A 25563-nucleotide genomic window follows, 5' to 3' on the forward strand; every position below is an offset into this window, starting at 1 on the left:
AAAGTTTTGAGACAAACTCTAGGCCTTTTACCTTGCCATATATATCTTGATAACATTTTGTTCCATTCATTGAATTGATTCTGATTAATCTCTATTGGTAAAGTCTGAAAGAAATATAATAGTCTGGGCAATATATTCATTTTAATAGATTCAATCCTTGAGCTGAGTCTAAAAAAGGAATTAGGTTCCATTTTGTTATATCTTCCTTAATTTTTTATGTATAGGCTGATAACTGCATTCTGATAATTTTGACAAATGTTTTAGCATAATGATGCTCAAATATTTGAAAGACCCTGCTTGCCATGCCTATGGATATCTGCTTTCAATTTCTCTCGGTGGGCTATAGTTATATGAAAGTAATTGGGTTTCATCTATGTTGATCCTGTATCCTGATAATTGACCGTATTGTTCAAAGGATTGCATCAATTTAGGTAAAGAGTATGTTGGTTGCCCTAGATCAAAATGTCATCCGCGGAACAAGCCAATTTATGCAATGGTTTTTTAAGAGTAGTTTGTGGTTGAGACCACCAGGGGAAAGACAATTCTGGTTTGACTGTTGTGTAATGAACCAGAATTGATTAGGGAGCTTAAGGTAAAGGAACCTGTTGGGAGGCAATGATCATAATATGATAAAGTTCACCCTGCAGTTTGAGAGAAAGAAGATAAAGTTACAACCTTGGAACAGAGGGGTGTCCTTTTAGAACGGAGATGCGGATGAGTTTCTTTAGCTAGAGGGTGATGAATCTGCAGAATTCTTTGCCACAGGCAGCTGTGGAGGCCAGGTCTTTTGTATATTTAAGGCAGAGGTTGATATACTTTTGATTGGTCAGGGCATGAAGGGTTATGGGGAGGAGACAGGAAATTGGGGCTGAGAGGAAAATTGAATCAGCCATGATGAAATGGTGGAGCAGACTCGATGGGCCAAATAGCCTAATTCTGCTCCTATATCTTATGGTCTTATGTATCAGTATTACAGCGGAGTAAAGGAAAATACAGAGATATGAGAGAGGAGTTGTCCAATGTTTATTGGAAGGGGACACTAGCAGGGATGATGGTGGTGGAGCAGCAATAGTTGGAATTTCTGGGGCAATTTGTAAGGCACAGGATAGATCCATCCCAAATATAAAGAAGGAGATGGAGCAAAAATGGCCAACAAGGAGAGTCAAAGACAGCATAGAAGGAGAGGGAATATAATAGAGCAAAAATCTGTGGGAAATTAGAGGATTGGGAAACTTTAAAAAAAAAACAACAGGAGGCAACTAAAAAGCCATAAGGAGAAAAAAGATGAAATATGAAGGTCAGCCAATAATATAAAAGAGGATATCAAAAGTTTTTTCAGATATATAAAGAGTAAAAGAGGGGTGAGTGGAGGACCTGAGTTATAAGGAAAGATTGAAGAGGTTAGAACTTAAAAGATTGAGGGGAGGTATACAAAATTATGAGGGGTATAGATAGGGTAAATGCAAGCAGGCTTTTTCCACTGAGGTTGGGTGAGACTACAACTACAGGTTGTAGGTTAAGAGTAAAAGATGAAATATTTCTGGGGAACATAAGGAGAAACTTCTTTACTCAGATGGTGGTGAGAGTGTGGACTGAGCTGCTACTACAAGTGGTGGGTATTATTTTGGTTTCAATGATTAAGAGAACATTGGATGGGTACATGGATGGGAGGGGTAGGAAGGCTATGTTTCGGGTGCATGTCAAGGGGAGTAGGCAGTTTAAGTGGGCTTGGCATGGACCGGATGAATTGTAGGGCCACTTTCTGTGCTGTAGTTTTCTATGACTGTATGATTCTATACACAAAAGAGAAACAGTGGATGTTGTTTAGTAAGATTTTCAGAAGACCATTTGACAAGATGCCACACATGAGGCTGCTTAACAACATAACAGCCCATGGTATTACAGGAAGGATACTATCATAGATAGAAGATCTGCTGACTGGAAGGAGGTAAAGAGTGGCAATAAAGAGAGACATTTCTAGTTGGCTGCCAGTGACTAGTGGCATTCTGCAGTGGCCAGTATTGAGGCCACTTTTACGTCATATGTCAATGATTGGGATAAAGAAAATGATGGCTTTGTGGCCAAGTTTTCAGTGATATTAAGGTAGGTAGAGGGACAAGTAGTGTTGAGGAAGCAGGGAGTCTGCAGAAAGACTTAGACAGATTGTGAGAATAGGCAAAGATGGAATATAGAGTCGGGAAGTGTATGGTCATGCACTTTGGTAGACCATCACAAAATCCCCAGAGCTTTTGTCTGCTGAGTGTAACTTTCCAAACTAACTTTCTTCCTACATCCTTACCTCGCCCCTAAAACTTGATACCAACACCCATTTACTAGTGAGCTCAGTCCTTTTAGTGAGATGTTAAAATATTCCACTCCAGTTCCCATTGAACATTTTTCAATTTAAAGTGTAGATATATTTTGAAGTATAGTAATCCAGATATATATTAATCTTTAATTACTTTTCTAAATGTTCTTTTGTATTTGAAGATCTGTTTAATTGTCAACTGGCAAACCACCAATAACTTTATTCACTTGATAATTTATACCACAGTTTTGATGCCGAGTATGCACCAGTTTGAAACAACACTTCATACTTCAATGAACTAAAATCTCTCAGATGGGCAGAAACACTTATGGTTAGCAATGTTACCCTTGGCAGATGGAAGAGCATCAGTAACCTAAAGCAATAACTTCAGTATCTGCTTTGCAGAATTAGACAATTCTTTCATATCAGGAACTAAATTAATTTTTGCATCCAAGATGCTTTTTAGATCAAGTCAAAGTCATTATCATAATTTCAATCTGTCACCTCAGACTGGAATGTCATCGAGTGACATACAAAGCCTGAGCTTCCATTTACTCTTCAATGAATGCTGCACCTTTCATGAGAAAAATAGGAGCAGTTCAGGTGGACCAAAATGAAAGCATCATTACATACCTGTGGACAGATGAGCAGACAGACAGCAAGTCTGTTGGTTTTGCAAAGCAATTTGAAGATTAAATGCTGCTGCATGTTTAGTATTCTAAACTGGAGGTGGGGATTGTGATGTGTGACTAACATATATACTTCATTGCAATGCAGGCTGTTCATTCTATTATGCTTGCAGTACTCATCCAGCATTATCCATGCTATTCATTGATGGGTTCTTCAGCGGAAGGGCCAATTTAGCAGCAGTCTGGCACCAAATAAAGCCAGTTCACATCTCCTAATAAAAAAGGTCACCTTAACCAGTTCAGGGGCAGCGTAGGATGTTCCATCTCCAAAACTTCTTTCCTCTCCCAAGTATGGACAACATCACCCCCCACCAAAAAAAAATCTCTCTTGACCTTCCTATCTGAATATTTCCCAAAGGATATGCCTTGGTAGCAAATGGTCTCTTATGAAACTACAACATCTGAATGATTATGACAGACTAAGAACTGAGATTGGACTGTGTTACCCCTTTAGGTGACAAGGACATAAAAGGCATAATAACTACCATTTTTGCCATAAATTACCACAGTTCTATGGTGACGGTGCAGTTACAAAGCATTCAGAAGACTACTTTGCATGGGCACAAGTTGTGCAATAAAATTCATCTTTTACATTCAGATTAAAGGTTGCCAGAACAAAGCCATAGGCAGAAAAATGAGTTCACATAGATTGTGGAAAATTATTGCCCTTTGAAAACAAAACCACAGTGACAGTACTACTCTTGTCCCAGCCTACTGATGCTCCAGGGTCTTTTCTTGGAAACTCTCAGATCACTTTGTTAAGTTCCTGCATGCTTTCCTGCAGGACATACAATTAAGTTGGCAACTGTAAATTGAAATAATTGTGAAAGTATGTGTCAGCAGGACTATCTTTTCCACTTCGCTCTTCTATTTTTATTTGCTTAGCTTTATCATGGTACCATGAATCCTGTTTTGTTTTTCTTTCTTCATGACCTCGGAAAAGGAGCATCAACAGGGTATCCAGTGATAAACATCCTCATAGCTGGGCCTACTTTTGTCTCAGCTAATAAACACACATAAACATAAACCGTATAACATAGAACACTGCAAAGTAAAGGCCCTTTGGCCTATATTGTTGTGCTGACATTTTAATCTACTCTAAGATCAATCTAACCCTTCTCTCGTACATAACCCACCATTTTTCTATCACCCATGTGCCTATCTAAGAGTTTATTAAATGTCCCCTATGAATATGTCTCTATCATCACCCCTGAAAGTGCATTCCATACACCCATCACTCTCTGTGTAAAAAACCTAGCTCTGTCATTCTCCCTATACTTTCTTGCAATCACCTTAAAATTATGCCCCCTCATTTTAGCCAGTTCTGCCCTGGGAAAATGTCTCCGGCTATCCACTTGATCTATGTCTCTTATCATCTTCATTCACCTCTATCAAATTCCGTCTCATCCTCCTTCGCTTCAAAGAGAAAAGCAATAACTCACTCAACCCATCCTATAAGATATGTTCTCTTATCTTGGCAGCATCCTGCTAAATCTCCTCTGTGCCTTCTCTAAAGCTTCCACATTCTTCCTATAATATGGTGAGCAGAACTGAACACAATGTGGTCTAACCAGGGTTTTACTGAGCTGTGACATTACCTCACAGCTTTGTACTCAATCACACCTGCCCCCACCAGACTAATGAAGGCCAACACACCATACAACTTATTAACAACCCTATCAACTTTTGTGACAACTTTGAGAGATCTATGAACATGGACCCCAAGATCCCTCTGTTTCTCCACACTGCCCCAGATTTGACCTTCCAAAGTGTATCTCTTTTTTGGATTGAAGTACACCTGCCACTTCTCAGTCCAGCTCTACAACTTGTCAATGTCCTGTTATAACCTGCGACAACCTTCTACACTATCCACAACTCCACCAACTTTTATGACATCTGCAAAGTTACTAACTCACCCTTCCACTTCCTCATCCAAGTCATTTATAAAATTCACAAAGAGAAGGAGTCCCAGAACAAATCCTTCCGGAACACCACTGGTCACTGATCTCCTGTCAGAATACACTCTATCTACAACCATCTCTGCCTTCTTTCAGCCAACCAATTCTGAATCCAATGAGGCACCATGCTTCGGAAGTGACGGCACAAACCCCTGGGCAGCCAGCAGAACAAGACATATCATTTTCCCAGTTTCAATCCAATGCCTAATCCACATATTATATTCCTGTTAAAAATGTATACATTTCATTTCAATTTAGTTAATGACTAGAACATCTACTTCTTGTTAACTTGGGCTGAAGAACATGATGGGTTTAAGTAGAATTTTAGGCCAATGGACTAATTCTGTAAAGGTCCTTTCCTAAAGTATCTTTTTATTGTCTGCATATTGAACAACACTGTTTGCTGTGCTGAGGCTACTTATTGAATTGTATTTTCCTGACACATTTTTACATAACTGGCAAGAAGTAAAAGATTGCATCTAACATTGACAATTCCTGAAATATGTGGGAATTTCAATCTTTGTACAGCCTTCTGCAGTAAGGTGTAATATGTGATGAATTACAACGTAAAACCTGTTTTACGCTTCAGCAGCTTTATTCTTCTTGGACCAAGTTTAAACATATCTAGGGCAAAGTGACCACAAGTGTTCACTCTTCTAGTCTGGCTTGTACATGTTGTTATTCATGGATTTATGCACCTGTGAACTTCAGACACATTTAAAGGACAAATAAGGCTGAACAGGGAGGTGATTCTATAAATTTATTTAGAGATACAGCGTGGAACAGGCCCTTCTGGCTTCACGAGCCACACCACTCAACAGCCCACCGATTTAACCTTAGCCTAAGCACAGAAAAGAATTTGCAACTAGCCCTGAATCTACTAACTGGTATGTCGTTGGACTGTGGGAGGAAGCTGGGGAACCCGGAGAAAACCCATGTTCACATGGAAAGAATGTGCATAGTTTCTTACAGAGGTCGCCGGAATTGAACTCTGAACGCCAAGGCCCTAAGCTGTATTAGCGTCATGCTAACCTTTGCACTACCATTTTACATTTACTTTACATTTTCTGACAGCCCTGGATACCAGTCAACTGTGCTGTGAATTTACCTTCCTTAAAACAGTAAAGGACTTACACTTAGGAGGTGCCTTTCACAACATCAATGTGCCCCAGAGAGCCGCTAATTAAAGGCTTAATATGTACATGTCGGCTGGTGGCAGAGTGAAATCAGCGCTGGGCTCGAGAATGGAGGTTCCCGAGTTCGATCCAGTGACAGACTGCTTCCGAGTGCGCTCTCCATCCACGCCGGGTTGATATTGAGCTCGCAACTTGACCTCATAAAAAAAAACACTGCCGCCTCCAGTTTTAATTCCCACACGGAATATTATGGAGGATCAAATACCAAATGCATTGTAACAATGGGTGCAGAGCAGCTGCAAATGTGCGTTACAGGAATATGAAAATTGTCAGGTGATCTTCTTTTCCATGATGTTGTTTGAATGATAATACCAAAACATTGGCAAGACTCACCTTTAAAATTGCACCATGGGATATTTAATGAAAGTGGACAGATTTTCTATGAATCTGAAAAGTAGTTTTTCCAATAACACAGCAGGTATTTGGCCCAATTTATTGAAACTTGTAACTTTGACTGCAGATATGTCTCCTCCCAAACCACTCCATCTCACAGCTGTGAACAATACCTCTTTGTTTCTTAGCACTTTGCATTCTTATTGTACAGCTCAGAAGTGGGCTTCCGATCAACTTGTCCTTGTCGACTGGGATTTCCATCTGCACTAATCCCATTTGCCTGCAAAAGACCTGCATCGCTCTACTCCTTCCCATCTAATTATCTGTCCAAACATCTTCTGAGCTTTGTAATTGTACCTCCTACTGCTACTTCTTTTGGCACTTCATTCCATAAAACCATCACATTGTGTGTGAAACACTTATCCTTCTGATAGCCTTCCCCCCAACTCACACTATAAATGTGTGGCCTCTATTTCTAGACTCCAGGAAAAACACTCTGATTATCTCATTATCTATGCCCCTCATAATTTTATAAACCTGATTAAGTTAACCTTCAGCCTTCCACATTCTAATGAGAATAAACACAGCCTATGCAATCTGGCTTTCCATTAGGTGTGGACTGACTTACAAGTGGGGCCTCCTTTCCAGACGGCATTCTGGTTAATCTCTTCTGCACTCTTTCCAACGCTGCTTCATCCTTCCCTGTAATGTAGTGATCAGATACTGCTCTTATCAGATCACGTACTTGCTTTACTTCGGACCATCACCCCTACTGGGGCATAGGTTGCCTACAGGTAGCTTGGCAGAGTCCTCTGTCCTGGGCTGGTCTCCAGGTGTAGCCCATTTTCTTGGTGTATCCTTCCTCTTCCGGGGTGAGGTCTTTGGAGCTTCACACACAAAATGCTGGAGGAACTCAGCAGACCAGGCAGCACCCAGGAAAAGAGTATAGTAACGGTTTTGGCCCAAAATGGCCCAGTACTCTTCTCTTATATGCTGCCTGGCCTGCTGAGTTCCTCCAGCATTTTGTGTGTGTTGCTCAGATTTCCAGCTTCTGCAGATTTTCTCTTGTTTGTTTTTGGAGCTTCTGTTGGTGTTTCTCTAACTTTGGGTTTTTATGGATAGGAGTTGCTTGCCATATGCCCAATTATCCTCCTCTTCCAGCTGGGCTTGGGAACATTTTTGACAGAGTTTTTATATATCAGATCTGTCTATGATCTTATGAATCATGAATAGTTATGAATAGCAGAGCAGACTTGACAGGCCAGATGGCTTACTCCTGCTCTTACTTCTTAAGTTCTTGTTGAATTTGCCTTATATGTAACAGTGCAATGATTATCTATATGGTAGCCAGTTTGAATTGGATTAAAGTTAATTCTGTAAATAAGGTTAGAACTAAAATACTGCAGTGACAGGGATTCTATTTCACCAGGACTCATAGCAATCAGTTTGTTAATACACTTCCAGGCTTCATTCACTTGCATAAAGTGTTTCCCGAGTGATAACTTTATTTTCCAATGGTGAGCTGTCACTACCACTTGAGAATGAGGACAGGGAGCTGCCAATTTTCTGTCAGTTTGGCAAAGAGCTTCTAGCAATGTGGTAGCATTGAAAGGGCGTATCAAAGATTGTGTAACTATCTCCAACAAACAATGAGACCTTGCTCATTCTTGCAAGGATTGTTCTTTGAGTATTCCTGGAGAACTCCCACCTCAACCCAACAAACCATGCACAATTTCCCGCATTTCTGCATCCCAGACACAATGTCATCTCAGGGGCCAACCACAGCTGTTTTCATCTTTTTTTAAACATGGTTTCTTATGATTACAAGTCAATGCTGGACCTTAAGAACGTAAAGAACTGCTGGTCTACCCCGTCAGTGAGTTGTTCATTAGTGCAGGAGATGGAGGAACTGGACCTGCTGCAGTTTGTGTTGCTGTCTGCTACAGAAAGGTGGAGTTGGAGTGCACAGGCGGTGTTCAGTCTGACAGCAAGTGATCTTCTTGGACGTCTTTCTTGAGATTGCAAGATCCTGTTGGGCATTGGTAATGTAGAATACTGCAACTCCAGTTCACTAGTTTATTGGTGAGACTGAAGGCGGGGGAGCTGTGTGGCCTGGGTTGTAGTGAAGTCTGGGCTCATGCCGCAGGCTCGCCTGTTGCAGCATCCAGGAGGGGAGAAGATGGAATCGGTGTAGCGCAGCGTCCATGTTGGAGTGAGGGCTGGCCCCTCTGGTCAGTGCTGACCTCCAGTACTTGCTCTGTGGAAGACAAGCTGGATTGCGTGCATGAGTTTGACTGTGGACTGCTGAGGGCTTGCTTCTTGCTGACAGCACCCATGCACCATCAATTTACAGGACATGTTACTCAGGAACTTGGGATATTTTTTAAGTGACTGTATATTTACTGCTATCTTATATGTGCCTAGTGCTGTGTATGACTGTTCATACTGTGTTTTGCACCTTGGCCTTGGAGGCTGTTTCATTTGTCTGTATTCATGGGTACTCATGTATGGTTGAACAATAATTAGACAGAAACTTAAACTTGAACTTGATCACTTCTATGCCTGTGGTATTCTACAACTAGGAAAAAGTATCAGCTGCTGAAATTGCTGTTTAAAAAAACTAAAATATGCAGCAATTAGTCTCATGTTCAAGAGAGTCAATAAGATGTGAAAGTGCTAACTTGTCAAACTGTAATAGGTCTTGAGGATTCGTGTTGGAAAATCTGTGGTTTACACTAACACAGCCTAATTAAAATCCTGACTAGCATTCATCTGGTTCCTTTCACAGCCTCGGGACTTTTAGAGCCAATGAGCAACTTGTTGAAGTGTGGTTACTACTGTAATGTAGGAAAGGATGAGCAGACCCTCTTTACTGAAACAGCCTAGTCTGAGGAGATTGATGGCCATTTCTTTCATGCTCTTGAATTTTGTCACCATTTCTCCAGGGGATCTGAATTTTGACTACTTGAACTTCTGCCTGAATAAATATCAACGAGCTGCTGCTTTGAGGTTTGGTGAGAAGAAATTCTTGTTCTTGACAAGGTTGTTAGATTTACTATATCAGAATAATCCAGGGACGCTTTCACTATGTTGGATACTCTTGTAATCCAATGCCATCTGTTATGCTTTGGAGATGCATTATACAATCTGGTGTTCTTACGATTAATCACACAGGTTTATGGTGGCTAAATATCAGCTCTTTTTTTCAATTCATTGAGTTGACTGCTATTTCTTCACTAACTCATTAGCAAATTGAATTCCATATTCTATATGTTCAGCTTTAGGTGATTTATATTCAATTATAGAGCAAAATTACATGCCGTTTGTATCATATGGGGTTCTGTTTTCGTATTGGTGTCCTTGGATTACATTCTTCTCCACTTGTTTAGTGTGATATTTCACTGGCTAATACCATCTGAGCAACTCAGTAAATGGTTAGGTTTGGGAGAAGCCAGTTTTTAATTTCTTTTCTTCATTTGGTCTTAGTGTTTTTGGGCAGTTATATGTTACTGAATTAAAGGGGCTATATAAATGCAAGTTGATGCCCTATTATTGTGTTAATTATTTTATCTGATTAAATAATAAAAAATCCGGATTGACCCTTAAAATGTTTCACTGAAGAATTACCAAGTGAAAATACATGAACCATCCTAATTGAGGTCCGTATGTAAAGATCTCAGTTTCTTTTGGAATGCTGTTCGACCAATGAAAATAGACTGCTGAACCCCTTACACTAATGGACAAGCATCAAGCTGTTGCAGGATTTAATAGCGTGAACTGCAGGGGATCAGTCTTCTAATCACTTAATCCAATCCTAGGCAAGTAATGGAAATAGCATCTCCACAGTAACAAACAGCCTTTCTGCTCAGCTGAAACTATGGCCTGATAGATGAAACACTGCGAGATAAAACTCAGAGTGACAGTCCGCACTCAAAAGTATTCTTACACTCTCTGTTGTCCTGCCCTTTTGTCCATCATAGAGTGATCTTCAGTGATATCCATAATCTTTAAAGTGGTGACCAGTTTAGAGATCTCCGCTGGATTCTATTGAAAAAAATATAATTGACGTAATTTTTAATCAGTTCTCTTGAAAGGTAATCAAAAGCAGCTGGAGATGCTCACCAAAATCCACCCTTGAAACTCTTGTACAAACATTTCCTTTCCTTTTAAATTTTCTCTTTGTTTGCCTAGGGGCTTGGAAGAAAAAGCCATTATAATTAAGTAATAATTAAAGAAGTGTAGGAACTATTAACCACATGCTGTTTTGGGCTTTGTAACAGCTTGCAAATTGTGGTTATTCATATATCAATAACTACAGAACTGTTGTGTTGTAGTTTATTAGAGTTGCATCCATCAGTGGAATCTTCTGCTGAAGTTTACTATTATTCTATGGCCTACTTGCCTGCAGAACAGATTACAAAGTCACCTAGAAAAATCCTACCGTTTCCCCACTGCAACATCTAACAGGTTATTTAAAGATTCAAGGGAAGTAAGGTTCATTTCCCCATCTTTCTCTTAGGTCTATAATTGCTCCTTCTGAGAATGGCAATTTTGTGAAACCCATTTTAAACCTACTTTTTACTCCATTATTCCACTCTCAGTCTAAAGTGATTTCCCAGCTTTATATTTTCTGTATTTGTACCTAATTTTGTACCTTTATAATGTCACCTGTTATTCATGTCCTTTCAATATTGAAAGGCCAGGTCATTCAACTGTATTTTTTTTAACAGTTGAAAGTAGCATTGGGGCTATTCTCTACACTGCCTTCTCTGGTTGACTGATTCCTTTCTATCTTGGACACAGTACTCAAGCTGTTGGCTGACAGGGCTGCATACAGTTTAATCTGGTCAACCTGTTTCTACTGTTTTTGGCTAAATAGTTCGACCTTTAATTTATCACTTGCTACTTTGATAGTTGGAGGTGGTGAGTACTAAACCTACTAAAACTGTCAAATCTGTTGCAAATTCATCTGTAGTTAGCTTAATGTTGTACATGAGTGAATTGTATAGACGATGTCTCTTCCTGTCTGCACTATTTAAAACTGCATTAAAATTTGTTTAAGAATATAAATTATCAATCAAAAAGGCGAATTGTCTTTATCTGCTAATTTAAAGGTGATTGGAGGAAAATATAGGAGGGATGCCAGAGCTCCTTTTTTAACACAGAGTGGTGGATGCATGGAATGCACTGCCAAAGGTGCTCATAAAGGCAGATACATGAACAATCTTTAATAAACTCTTAGAAAGACACATAGATGATAGAAAAGTGAAGGGCTATGTAAGAGGGAAGGGTTAGATTGATCTTGGAGTAGGTTAGAAGGTTGGCGCAACATCTTGGGCTGAGGGGCCTGTACTGATATTAATGCTCTATATTCTATGATGGGGTTAAAATAGAAAGAGGAAAGTTTTCTTGAGTTCGGCCCCTCCTAAAGATCTACAGTAGGGTACTTTGGCCTTGGAAGGATATTACCCTGGCTAAGGTTTTAGAAGGACAAATAAGAAAGAGGGATTGTGTCAATTGCCAGGAATTTAAATAATTGAGTACTGATCTGCTTGAAGTACTTCAAAGTATTAAAATGATTTGATAAGATATATACGAAGAAACAATTTTCCATGATGAGCTCCAGGGACAAGAGAACACAATACAGAAGCAATGCATTGCAAATGGTGAAAATTTGGAATAAATATAAAGAATAAAGTAATTTTTCAGTAGATGAAGGAAGATTCGTGAAAGGAGAAAAAGATTAAAAACTTTAATTCAGAGGTTGCTGTCCTGCTGAATATTTCTAGCATTTTCTATTATTATTAGATGGCAATATAATCTTAAAATTACTCTTAGATGTCCCATTTTGCACCCAGTTGGTAAAAGAAACCTGATACGTTTTCCTTGAATAAGCTGTAGATAAAGGTACTAATGAGAATTTCAGTTCTGAGATTTGTGAAGAAATGAAACTGTGATGCAGATCATTCATAATCTAACTAAGTGGTGAAGCAAGGCTGAAAGGTTGAAAGAGTTGCATTCTCTGAATTTGTTGTCCTCATCTACAATGCTGACTAGTTTTCAATGAGTTTCTGAACCGCAGTCTGAAGCAGGAATGTTGCCATTGCTAAGCCTGATCTAATTCTTCAATACTAGCTTTACACCATTTTCACACATTTCGTATCCATTTCTAAAATGTTATTCTGCAGTACTTTGTAGACAACTACTGTACAAAGCTCATGCTGATTAATTCCTGTTGGTTGATTCCATTTTCTTCCTCAGTGAAGTTGGAATTGGTGGAGTGTGTTTTTGATTCTAACCTATCTGCTCATCTCCAATGTTTAGTGGGCCCCTTGTAATAACCTTTATATCTTGTATCCTTCCTTGTGGCCTTGTCAAATTATTTGTTGTAATGTAGACTCTGTTCTGTTAAATACTTATATTGTATGTATCATTGACAATGTGCATATTACTTGCTGTGTCATCGCAGTTTTATGACTTGTGACATACCTTGCTAAATCCAAGTTGAACAGCATTCAAGTTAAAGTTGGAGACTGTGTCTCCTAGTGGTCATCTTCAAGAGTTGTGACATATTGTTGACCATGATGTAAATAAGGACTATAGAAGAAGGTGATCTCTTGTAGGTGCAAAACTCACTTATAGGTGCAGTCAAAGGTGCTTTGTATAACAGGAGAATTTCAATAAAAGCTAATAGTATATAAACTGTAGCTGAAGTGGTTACTAAACATCTCTGGCAATATTGCCAATAAAAAAATCAAGTTAAGAATTCACGATCAGTCTGATTTTCAGTGTTATTAATTATTGTGAAGTACTAAACTGTTTCAAATCTTGTAGAATTAATCCAGGTTATTAATTATGGATTTAAGAGTTAAAATTCCCTTCATTGAAATAACTTTCCACCATGCTATCAATATGTCCTTAAACTGTGTTTACCTTCCAAAAGCTATATGCCAGTAAGAGTAAGTTTTTCATTGCACCTGTGCACACATGTACTTGTGCATATGACAATAAATTCAACTTTCAATTGCTGAATGTAATTGCTAATAAAGAGTTAACAGTGAAGAAAAAAAATGGAAGAAATGTTTCTAGCTTACATTACCTTTGGTCTGGATGAAGAGAACAACCTGGTATTTGTTGCCATCTCCAATAAAATTTTTAAAAATGTAATGAACTATGATTAATTTGAGGATAATTCCTGTACTCCTTCCTCCTTTAATAATTAGCTTCTGATCAATTTAATTTGTAACCTGAATTAAATTATTGAATCTGCTTTCATCTTCCTTTCAGCAGAAATTTCTAGATCAGGCTGTTGCATATGAACATAAACAAAATTACTACCTTGCTACAAACACAAAATGCTGGAGGAACTCAGCAGGCCAGGCAGCATCTATGGAAAATACTACAGTTGACGTTTTGGGTTTTGGCCCGAAACATCGACTGTACTTTTTCCCATAGATGCTGCTTGGCCTGCTGAGTTCTTCCAGCACTTTGTGTGTATTGCTCAGATTTCCAGCATCTGCAGATTTTCTCTTGTTTGAGATCTGATTACTACCTTGCTTTTGCTTTTGTTTCTCAAATTATCTTAAATGGGTCTTTCCACCAGTGGAAACAATTTGACTTCATTCCTTTATGCAAATCCTGAGTGCTAATATATTATGTCCTAGCACAGATTTGAAACAAATTTCTGCCACCATCAGGCATTCAGTTGAACACATCAGTCTAGACAAACACAACCAGGCATTAAGGGAATGAGTATAAATACAAACTGAAGGTCTGGGGGTGTTGCTGGGAGACTGATGTTTTCCAATGATCTTAGCTTTTGCCAATGTCTTTGCACCTTCTGGTGGGCTGAACCACATTCTATCACTTGGTGGCTGAATTATCAACACTTCTCCAATTAGTTATCTTTTTAACAACTTTTTTGTTCACACTTTTTTCTCACTGTGAGAAATTAAAATTTAACACAGTGCTGCTTGACAGGCTGTTCTAGATCAATGTGATATCATTCAATGTAACAGATTGTTCTAGATTAAAATGAAAGGATCACTGAGTGACCGGGTAAGCAAAGACCTGGCCAATTACAGCCTGGCATTGATGGCACTCTGAGTAAAGCATTGGTGGCTAGGTTTCTATGACCTTGTTGTTTTAAGGAGAGACTATATGGGACACAAGCCTTTGGAAGTGTCATTTTATGTTGACCAAAATCATATGGACTGCAGGTAAATTCATCTTTGATTGCTCATGCTAAGTGAATGCCAGTTACAGTCATTTCCTGACATTTGGAGTCATTGCCAACAGTGGAGCCAAGTATCAGGAGGTGCAGGTACTCATATTTACTTTGGTCAAGTGACGAAAGAAAATTCTCACTGACGTTGGTCAGATATTTCATCCCTCTGAATTAGTTAATTGTTTGGCCACGTTAAATTTATATCCATTCAGAATCAGAATCAGAATTTGAATCAGGTTTAGTATCACTGGCATATGTCATGAAATTTGCTGTTTTGCAGCAGCAGTACATTGTAATGTATAATGAAAAAAACCCATCAATTAAATATAGATAAAATAAGATGTGCAAAAAGAGAGCAAAAAATAGTGAGGTAGTGTTTATGGGTTCATTGTCCATTCTGAAATCTGATGTCAGAGGGGAAGAAGCTGTTCCTGAAACATTGAGTGTGTGTGTGCTCATTACATTAGAGGTGATTTCATCAGTTAGCTTTATTTGTCACATGTACATTGAAACATCAAAACATACAGTGAAAAACGTCATTTGTGCCAACACAGTCCTGAGGATAGCCTGCAAGTGTCGCTGCTTTTCCAGCACGAACGTAACATGCCCACAACTTACTAACCCTGACCCATATGTCTTTGGAATGTGAGAAGAAACCCACCCTCGCGGTCACAGGGAGAAGGAACAAATTCCTTACAGGCAACAGTGGGAATTGAACCCTAGTTTTACAGCTGGCACTGTAAAGTGTAACACTAACTGCCTCGCCACCATGCCATCCTTTATCCATAACAAATAACGTCTAGTTCTACAATATAAGTTGTACTTGTTCCTGCTGCTGTTATTCTTCTGATCCAGCTGGATCTTCTAAATGGGCTCTATTCCTGGGTTTGTGCAGGGGAAAGAAACACCAACCCTTTTACTGGTTGATAACCAATGTTTGAAAGTTCACTCAACTGTAGAGCCCTTCACCTGTCAAACAGCTCACTGAGCCTCTGCAGAATGCCACATGAGAAGAAAGAGATTCATGTTAATTCTGCAGCAGGGGACACTTCTTCATGAGAGGAGTAAGCACAAGAAGAGAAACCAATGTGTCATTTCCACTCTTACATTTCCTTGGACTTCCACATCTTCTGCTATAAAATTAGTAAGAGATTGATATGACACCAAGCAAACATGGATTCAAAGGATGCTGTTTATTGCTTTGTTGACTAAGGTTTCTCTGCATAGCAGCTGGGAGTGTGTTAATCTTAATTAGAATGACTGTAACTCTCCAGACTTCTTTAAAACTGTGGGTGGGGAGTTTACAATATTATTAAGCAACATGATTAGTTCACAACTTAAGGAATTGAAACACAAGAGATTCTGCTGATGCCAGAAATCTTGAGCAAACCACACAAACTGCTGGAGGAGCTCAGGTCACGCAGGAATAAACAATTGCCGCTTCTTCCTCAGCACTGTTTTGATGAGTTCCTCCAGCATTTTGTGTGTATGTTAGCTAAGGGATGGGAATATTTTGCTGAGAAAACTGCTTTGAACTTGAACAGTGTCTTTTTTTTGTCAGCTTGCCAGGAAGCAGACTTTAGCTGCACATTCCCAGCCAACATGTACCTCAGCACCTGTTTCCCCAATGGTATAGGAAACTTCGACAGGAGAGAAAGTGTTACTTTCACATTGATCACTAGAGTAGGCTCCGATGAAGTCTGCAAAATAGTTCAACTGAGCAATGCAGAATCATGGAAATGCACAACACAAATATTGCATTACTCACATTCACCTGGATTAAATTCCACCTGCCACTGCTCCGCCCAGCTACATCCCACCGTAACCTTAAGCAACCTCTTTGCTATCTACAACTCCATCACTTTTTGTGTCATCTGCAAACTTATAATCACATCACCTACAGCCCATTTGTATATTATACCGCAACAAAGATCCCAGCGCCACTTGTTACAGATTTCCAGTCGGGAAAACTCTCATTCACTATTGCCCTCTGCTTCCTATCGCCCAGCCAATTTTGGATCCAGTTCACTAACACATCTCAGATTCTTTGCACCTTAACCTTCTGAACCAGTCAACCATGCTAGATTTTGACAAAAGCCTTATTAAGGTCCATATAGACAATATCTACCACTGTTGCTTTCATGAGTTATGTTGATTACCTCCTCATTCAGATTTATGAAACATGATCACATCTGCACAAGACTTCTTAATCAGTCTCTGCTTTTCCAATTGGTGGTGTCTGAAAAGAGGATGCTGTCCAAGTTGCATGCCATCTTGGACAATGTCTCCCATCCACTACATAATGTACTGGGTGGGCGCAGGAGTACATTCAGCCAGAGACTCATTCCACTGAGATGCAACACTGAGCGTCATAGGAAGTCATTCCTGCCTGTGGCCATCAAACTTTACAACTCCTCCCTTGGAGGGTCAGACACCCTGAGCCAATAGGCTGGTCCTGGACTTATTTCCTGGCATAATTTACATATTACTATTTAATTATTTATGGTTTTATATTGCTATATTTATACTCTACTCTTGATTGGTGCAACTGTAACAAAAACCAATTTCCCTCGGGATCAATAAAGTATGACTATGACTATGAACAACACCCACAGCTCACCAGCCTGTTTACAAGCTTACCTTTACGATCAAAGTCAACATCAGCTATCCTCTAGTCTTTCGGTACCCCACCTGTGGCTAACAAAGATGTAAAAAATTCTCCCCATTTGTTTCATTTGGCATTCTAGGATAGATCCCAGGCAGCTTTAAGATTTATCCAGCCTATTATGCTTCAATATTTCTATCTTTTTCCCTCCCTGATGCCGATGTGCTCCAGAACATTAGTGTACTTCTCCTTTAACTCTCCAGCAGCAATGTCATTCCTCTGGTGAATACCAGTAAGAAGTGGTTATCTAGGATCTTGCTCATATCTCCTGAAATCATGCATAGTCAACCCTTGGGGTCCCTAAGGGCTTATTCTTCACTCCTTTACCCACTTACTTCCACAATAATTATAACATTTTTAGGATTCTCCACAATCCTACTTGCCAAGGTAATTTCATAGACTCCTTTTTTCTTCTTAATTTCTTTCTTAGGTTTTCTCCTAAATTCCCGATGAACCTCAAATGATTCATCATATATCAATTTTCTATATCCGGCATACACTTCCTTCTTTTCCCTGAGCAAATCTTCAATATCCTTCATTAGTGAAGCTTTCCTAAGCTTACCACTATAGGGACTTGCTGATTCTGAATGTTTAATATCTCACTTTCAAGCACCCCCCCTTTATCAGAAGTTGTTCCCCTCACCTGGGTTGCTGCTCCCAGTATCTCTCCCAGGTCCTGTCTTACACCATTGAAATCACCAAGTGCCAAACAAGGGCCCAAACTTGAGGATCAACATGATCTTTTTCCATGATTACCTTGAAGCTTATGATCACCAATCCAAAAGACACTCCACAGACACCTTCACTATTTGCCCATCCTTACTCCCTATCATTAGAGGAAGTACAGCCTCCCCCATGAAGATCTTTCTACAAACTGCTTCAGAGTATCCCCTTGAATGCACTTTATATCTCCTATGTTAGTCTCTTGCACTGAGGCAATCCCAGTCAACAGAGAAACTTAAAGTCCTGCACTATTACAACGTTCTGAGATTGGACTACATTATTTATTCTTCTAATTCCCACTGACTATTGGGAGGATTAGTGTGTGACCCCAGCAAACTGACCTCCCCTTTTTTATTTTAAATTCAACTGATTTCGCTTCATTGGCTGACGTAAAATATAAAACCACAATTAAAAAACTTCCATAAAACTATCTTTAAAGCAAGGACATGCTAGGCTTAAGAATGATCAATCCTGTTGTTCATCTTGGTACTATCCAGAACTAAATCCTCTTCACTCAGTAAATGGCACAAGAAATGTTGCAAGAATGAAGTGGGTGCATTTAATTAAAACTCATGAAAGGAACGTCAGATGTTGTCTGTTTAAGTAGCAGCTTTTCTTTACACAAGAAAGAAACTGCAGTTTGGTTCCTTTCTTTGGACTAACAGCCACACTTAATGTGATCACCCATTAATATAAACTGACCCATGAGTAAAATGCTCATTAAAGCCCATTCACGAGTTACTGGGATATTTAAGTGACTGACTGACCCTGTAATCTCCTATTTCTAGCTTAAAGCCTCCCAATGAACAGCATTGCTGTGATGCAGTCAATATTCATCAGTTTATGGAAGGTGTTATTATGCTATTAAACATTTGTCTCTTCTGGATTTGCTGTAGATTTGAAGAGTTGGCTGGAGGTGATGGGCAGTGCCGGTCGTCGATTGACCATGCTACATCAAAACCGAACTGTGTTTGAGGATGCAATACTGACTAACCTGGAGAAATCCAGCCATCCCAAGGGCCTTGAGTGGACAGTGGTGGAACCATCCAATAACCCCACAACCCCTGATCGGACACTGCCCGTCTACTTGTCCTACTTTGACATGTTGCTAACTGAAGACTGTGCGTGGCTATCTAAGGGGTTGGTGGAGCATCCGGAAATGGACCACAGCTTGAAGACAGAGCAACACAAAGAGCCAGAACAATGTCCCATAGTGGACAGTCAGGAGCTTTGTGTGACCACAGAGCTGGACTATCAGAACAGTGTCCACATAGAAGAACGATCCCTAGAACAGGTTCAGACAATGGTGGTTGGGGAAGTTCTCAAGGAGATAGAAACAGCCTGTAAGCTACTAAACATTTCATCAGGTAAATGAAACTGAATGTTACTCAGATGACTAGGTTTAACAGCTGGTAAGTCTAACCAATTCAGTTATTGAATCTTTTTTACATAAGCTGTCCCTGAACATGGGTAAGTTCCTCTTGCAGTGTTGAACTAAATCTTGTTTTATGCTTCTCTCATCTGTGGTGCTCAATCTCACACCTTTTAAAATATTTTTGATATTAGTAGTTTTTATGGAATGATTGATCTTTGCACAGATAATTGGAATGTAATATAATCACGATGTCGTAGACTGGTGTAATAATGAGTGATTGTAATAAGATGCTCCAGATTAATCTGATACCATAAAATGCACCTGTCTAGAGTATTGCAGTGCACTTGTATACATTGTGTGCCATAGTTGACTGATCGACAATTTCATAAAATCATTTGCACTGGATTAATGTGGCACATTAACATGTGACAGATTGTTTCTGAACTACCATTTTGTAAGATGTAGTAACCTCTTTCCATATTAGATTGCTTATCTGTCTAGTTCTACATGAATACAGAATACATCAGGATGTCCACAGCTTATAAGGTTGTAAGCTTATAAGAGTTATCTATGCTGGCTCTATTGCCTCAACCATTATCATGCTTGGTCCAGCTACATCTTATTGATCATAAACAGTGGGATATATTGAACATTCTCGCAATAAACACTGGACTTAACAATGTTTCAACAGCTGAGCTGACACCTGACTGTTGAACAACTATATATGTTAGCTGCAAGAGCTTAATTTGAGCTGTTAAAGAGCTCATTACAATGGTTAGAAGCAAGTTAAATTATATGGGGACAATTTAAGAAGGAAGAACATTCATTGATCAACACAACAACCTCAGACACAGGAGGTGCCTCAGAACAATTTGCAACAAAGGTAGATACTGAGCATATATGAATATCCAAATCAAACAGCACATAAGGGAGACATTCAACTCCTTGTGTTAGTGACAACTCTTTGAAAGAACAATTCAATAGTCCCATTCTTTGGTCTCTCCCCAATGCTCTGTAAAATTCCCTCTTTCAATATTTGTTCAATTCATTTGTGTAAATTACTACTGAATCTTTTATAGTCACTATTCTAAGCAGTACATCCACAACATAACTGCTCATTTCATAAAACCTTCTACCAGTGACAATTCCCATGACAATTGTGCACCAGGGTCTAACAGGTAACAAATAGTGTACATATTTCACATCCAACACCGCACAATTGCCATGGGAATTGTCATTCTTCCTTGAAAAACAAATGAGTTGGGGGTTAATAATCAGATCTAGCTATGACACACTGCTTGGAGGAGGCACTTGGGCCTGATGTTTACCTCCTATCTGAAGCAAAAGCGAATACTTTGGAGAGAAGCCACACCAGAGATTTGGATCAGGCAGTATCTCTAGGAAGAGGTACAATCGACGTTTCGGGCCGAGACCCATGCAACAACCATGGACACCTTCAAGGCAATGAATCGCATTGAAGGTGTCCTTGGTCGTTGCATGGGTCTCGGCCCGAAATGTCGACTGTACCTCTTCCTAGAGATGCTGCCTGGCCTGCTGCGTTCACCAGCAACTTTGATGTGTGTTGCTTGAATTTCCGGCATCTGCAGAATTCCTCGTGTTTACCGGAGAATTCGATCCATTTTCCCTGTTGCTGTGTGGACAATCAGCCAATATATCTTACTCTTTTCTCTTTCCCCATCGCTAGGCATTTTTCTCCCTCATGCCCTCATAAGATTCCTTTTTCATATGCGTCCACAGCCCCGATCACAATGGCCTAATCCTTTAGAATTCCATATTATCGCATTATTTTCATCCACGTGGCATATAGCGTTGGTAACCCTGCAAGTGCTTTTATTGCCTTTGTGTTAATCTGGGAAAATCGGAGCAAGACACATAAATGGAAGCATTCCTTGACAGAATTACGCATTGAAATCTGTCTCTCAATCCAAATTACCACAAGGCTCAGTGCTGGAACCCCAGTTGTTTACAATATATATTAATGACTTGGATGAGGGAATTAAGTGCAGCATCTCCAAGTTTGCGGATGACACGAAGCTGGGCGGCAGTGTTAGCTGTGAGGAGGATGCTAAGAGGATGCAGGGTGACTTGGATAGGTTGGGTGAGTGGGCAAATTCATGGCAGATGCAATTTAATGTGGATAAATGTGAAGTTATCCACTTTGGTGGCAAAAATAGGAAAACAGATTATTATCTGAATGGTGGCCAATTAGGAAAAGGGGAGGTGCAACGAGACCTGGGTGTCATTATACACCAGTCATTGAAAGTGGGCATGCAAGTACAGCAGGCAGTGAAAAAAGCGAATGGTATGTTGGCATTTATAGCGAGAGGATTTGAGTACAGGAGTAGGGAGGTACTACTGCAGTTGTACAAGGCCTTGGTGAGACCACAGCTGGAGTATTGTGTGCAGTTTTGGTCCCCTAATCTGAGGAAAGACATCCTTGCCATAGAGGGGGTACAAAGAAGGTTCACCAGATTGATTCCTGGGATGGCAGGACTTTCATATGAAGAAGGACTGGATGAACTGGGCTTGTACTCATTGGAATTTAGAAGATTGAGGGGGGATCTGATTGAAACATATAAAATCCTAAAGGGATTGGACAGGCTAGATGCAGAAAGATTGTTCCCAATGTTGGGGAAGTCCAGAACGAGGGGTCACAGTTTGAGGATAAAGGGGAAGCCTTTTAGGACCGAGATTAAGAAAAAACTTCTTCACACAGAGAGTGGTGAATCTGTGGAATTCTCTGTCACAGGAAACAGTTGAGGCCAGTTCATTGGCTATATTTAAGAGGGAGTTAGATATGGCCCTTGTGGCTACGGGGATCAGGGGGTATGGAGGGAAGGCTGGTGCAGGGTTCTGAGTTGGATGATCAGCCATGATCACAATAAATGGCGGTGCAGGCTCGAAGGGCCGAATGGCCTACTCCTGCACCTATTTTCTATGTTTCTATTATGCTTAATTACCTTGACCTCAATCATCAGAATCTGACACTTAGACCATTATACCATAAAATGACAAGCCATCAGCCCATTGAGTCTGCTCCATCATTTGATCTAGGTTGATTTATTTTCCCTCTCAACCCCATTCTCCTGCCTTTTCCCCATAACCTTTGACACCCTTACTAATCAAGTACCTATCAACCATCACTTTAAACATACCCAATTCCTTAGCCTTCACAGCTATCTGTGGCAATGATTTCCACAGATTCAACACCTGGCTAAAGAAATTCCTCCTCATCTCTGTTCTTAAAGAACTTCTATCCTTAGGTGATGCCTTCTAATTCTAGACCTTTCCACTCTTGGAAACATCTTCTGCATGTCTACTCTCTCCAGGCATTTCAAATTATTCCAATTTTTTAATTTATTTTTGTTAAATGTTGGAGAATCTACAGACCCATAACTCCACTCTTCTATCAGCCAAGTTGGGCAGGAATTAGAATGAAAAGTTCTCCAGATCTTCAAGGAACAAAGCTTTTGTCTTGGACTCACGTCCAAAGGAGCACTTCTCATTATCCAAGTGTGAAAAATAAAAGTTTTCTAACAGTCTTCATTCTGGTTTTCAAGGTGAGGTTTTAAGGTCATCTGCCTTACCAACATCTCACTAAGCAGAATTTCGAACACTTCCATTTGATTCTTTGAATTTTCACCTTGCTTTTGTTTTTCATCTCTCCTCAAGGCATTACAATGAGTGACATCAGCCCTCCAATATGTCATATGTTATTCATGCATCATGCTGAATGAGCACTGAGTAATATTTAACCATGTAGTGCGTCAGTCACATTGCTCATAGTTGATAACTGTGCATTCATATTCTAGCAAGAACCATTGGATAGCAATCAGCTGTTAAAAATACTTGGGCTAATGTATACAACCAATCAATTTCAAACCATAGAAGCCAATCATAAATTCCTCAAACTCTGAACAAACAGAAGGAAAAATCTGTATGGTTCAATGCAATCAACAAACTGTTCCGTGTCAGCATACTGGTCAGACAGGAAGAACACAATTAATTTCTAAGATGTTAACTTGTTATCTTTCGATATAAAAGTGAAACTATGGCATCATCACTTTTTAAATCTTTGCTAGAAAGACTTGCAGTTACATGGAACTTATGACATCACTTTCAGAATGCCCTAAATCAAGATACAGTCAAATACTTTTCAAATGTGGTCAAACTTTAACCCCTACATCTATTATGCAAAGCAAGCAAACACAAACATGAATGTAAGAATGATCAGATAACCTGCTTTTCAGAATGGTTAACTGAAACATAAAAATTGGCTAAAGCACTGGGGCCTTGTTCAAAAACAGTGAAACGGGATCTTTTAAGTGAATTAAGGGTTTGGCTGATGCATATACAAATGTCTCATGATCGCCATTTTGTATATATCTTAGTCTGTGAGCCAGCCTCTACATTTAACTTCAATTTACCGCTTGCAGTTTACAGTCAGTATCAAAAGCTGGTTCATTAGAACTGAATTAATATCTGCTATCTTCACATAGCTCCAGAATGCTCCCTAACACCATTACATAACTATTAGAAGAAATAGGCAAAGTGGGAAAGAGATGGGTAGTTCTGATATTAAAGGGAGGGATTAAAGTGATATTTAGTTCGGAAAATCATCGAATAATATTAAATTAAGTACCAATAAGGGGGAAGAAATCCTGGAAGAAGTTTTATACAGACTCCCAACTGTAACGGCAATATAAATCAGAAAATTGGACGTGCATCGAACAACCTTAAGATAATATTTTCTGTCATCAAGACACTTTTCAATGAAGCTAATCTTTTTTCCCAAGTTACTGAATGCCAGCCATAGCTCAGAGAAGCTATAGAGGTACATGGGGGCAGAGGAAAAATTCAAGACTGTAAGTCTATTTCTCCATTCCATTAGATTGTTACCGATCTGTAATAAGAAACCGGGAGAAACTGGTAGGATTGTGTTTATCTAAGCTCCACTTATCCAGAGCCCAGGTAAAGAAATATTTAGGTGAGGAGTCACAGGTAATTTGAATATAAAGACAGATGGCAAGCAGTGATCCATTTCCTTTTGAGGATTAGCAATACAGCCCAACCCTTAATAAAATGTTAATCTATCATTCAACAGGCTGGGGACACTGACTTATTGAAGCAATAATTTCCAGGTGTGCACTTGACCAAAATACTGTTGAACAGGGTTCGCTGACATCCTGAGGCTAACCTTAAAGTGCTTGTAAAAATGATCAACATTTTCTTCAATTATTGTGGTTGGAGAGTGGCAGTGGTGGTAATGGGTAAACAAGGAACTAAAAGCAATTACGTGAGAGGGATAGTGTGTATCTATCATTGTGCAATTTCTGTTTTCTTTTAATGACAGTGAACTTCAAATGTGTTCATTGGATGTTCAAGATTCAACTTTATTCAAGATTCAAGTTTGTTTGTCAATTCTACATTGAAACATGCAGTGAAATGCATCGTTTGCACTAACAACCAACCCAGACCAGCGTGTGCAAGGAACAGCCCAGAAGTGTTGCCACGCACACTGGCACCAACTCAGCATACCCACAATGCTGCAATGTAAATCAATGCAGACATTCTTGAGGATTGTGGCTTTTAACTGCAAGTCCAAATTTCTTTCCTTTTGACAATGAAGAAGGCATATGGCATGATCTTCTTCGGACAGATGAGATTAGGCTGGAAGGAGTGTAGAGAAGGTTCACAAGGATGTTGGTGGGGCTGGAAGGATTTGTTTTTAAAGAGAGATTGGATATCCTGGGGCTGTTTTCCCTGGAGCAAAGGAGGTTGACGGGTGTTAGAGGTTTACAAAATCATGAGGGATGTAGATAAATTCTTTTTCCTAGCAAAGGGAAGTCTAAAACCAGAGGGAAAAGGTGAGGGGAAAAGGTTCAAGGGGACCTGAGAAGTAAATAAGTTTTTCACACAGAAGACGGTGGGTAAATGGAATGAGCTTCTAAGGAAATGGTAGAGATGGGATGAATTATGTGTGGATGGGTGATGGTGCATTCTGTAGCCTACTGAGTTCCACAAACATTTTCTGTGTTTTTCTTTGAAGCTATCAATTCAGTTGGTAG

General features: G+C 39.6%; 1 protein-coding gene across 3 annotated transcripts in view; it reads left to right on the forward strand.

Annotated features, from left to right (window-relative positions):
- The window catches only part of LOC134355951 (SAM pointed domain-containing Ets transcription factor), an 86543-nt gene that overhangs the window by 19293 nt on the left and 41687 nt on the right, over nucleotides 1–25563 (forward strand). For all 3 annotated transcript variants that reach the window (XM_063066491.1, XM_063066493.1, XM_063066494.1), the window contains exon 2: nucleotides 18996–19466. In XM_063066491.1, the coding sequence (XP_062922561.1) occupies nucleotides 19019–19466 (448 nt within the window). In that variant the 5' untranslated portion in view covers nucleotides 18996–19018. The remainder of the gene's footprint in view (nucleotides 1–18995; nucleotides 19467–25563) is intronic.

Source organism: Mobula hypostoma, chromosome 13, assembly GCF_963921235.1.
Source record: "Mobula hypostoma chromosome 13, sMobHyp1.1, whole genome shotgun sequence".
NCBI lineage: Eukaryota > Metazoa > Chordata > Chondrichthyes > Myliobatiformes > Myliobatidae > Mobula > Mobula hypostoma.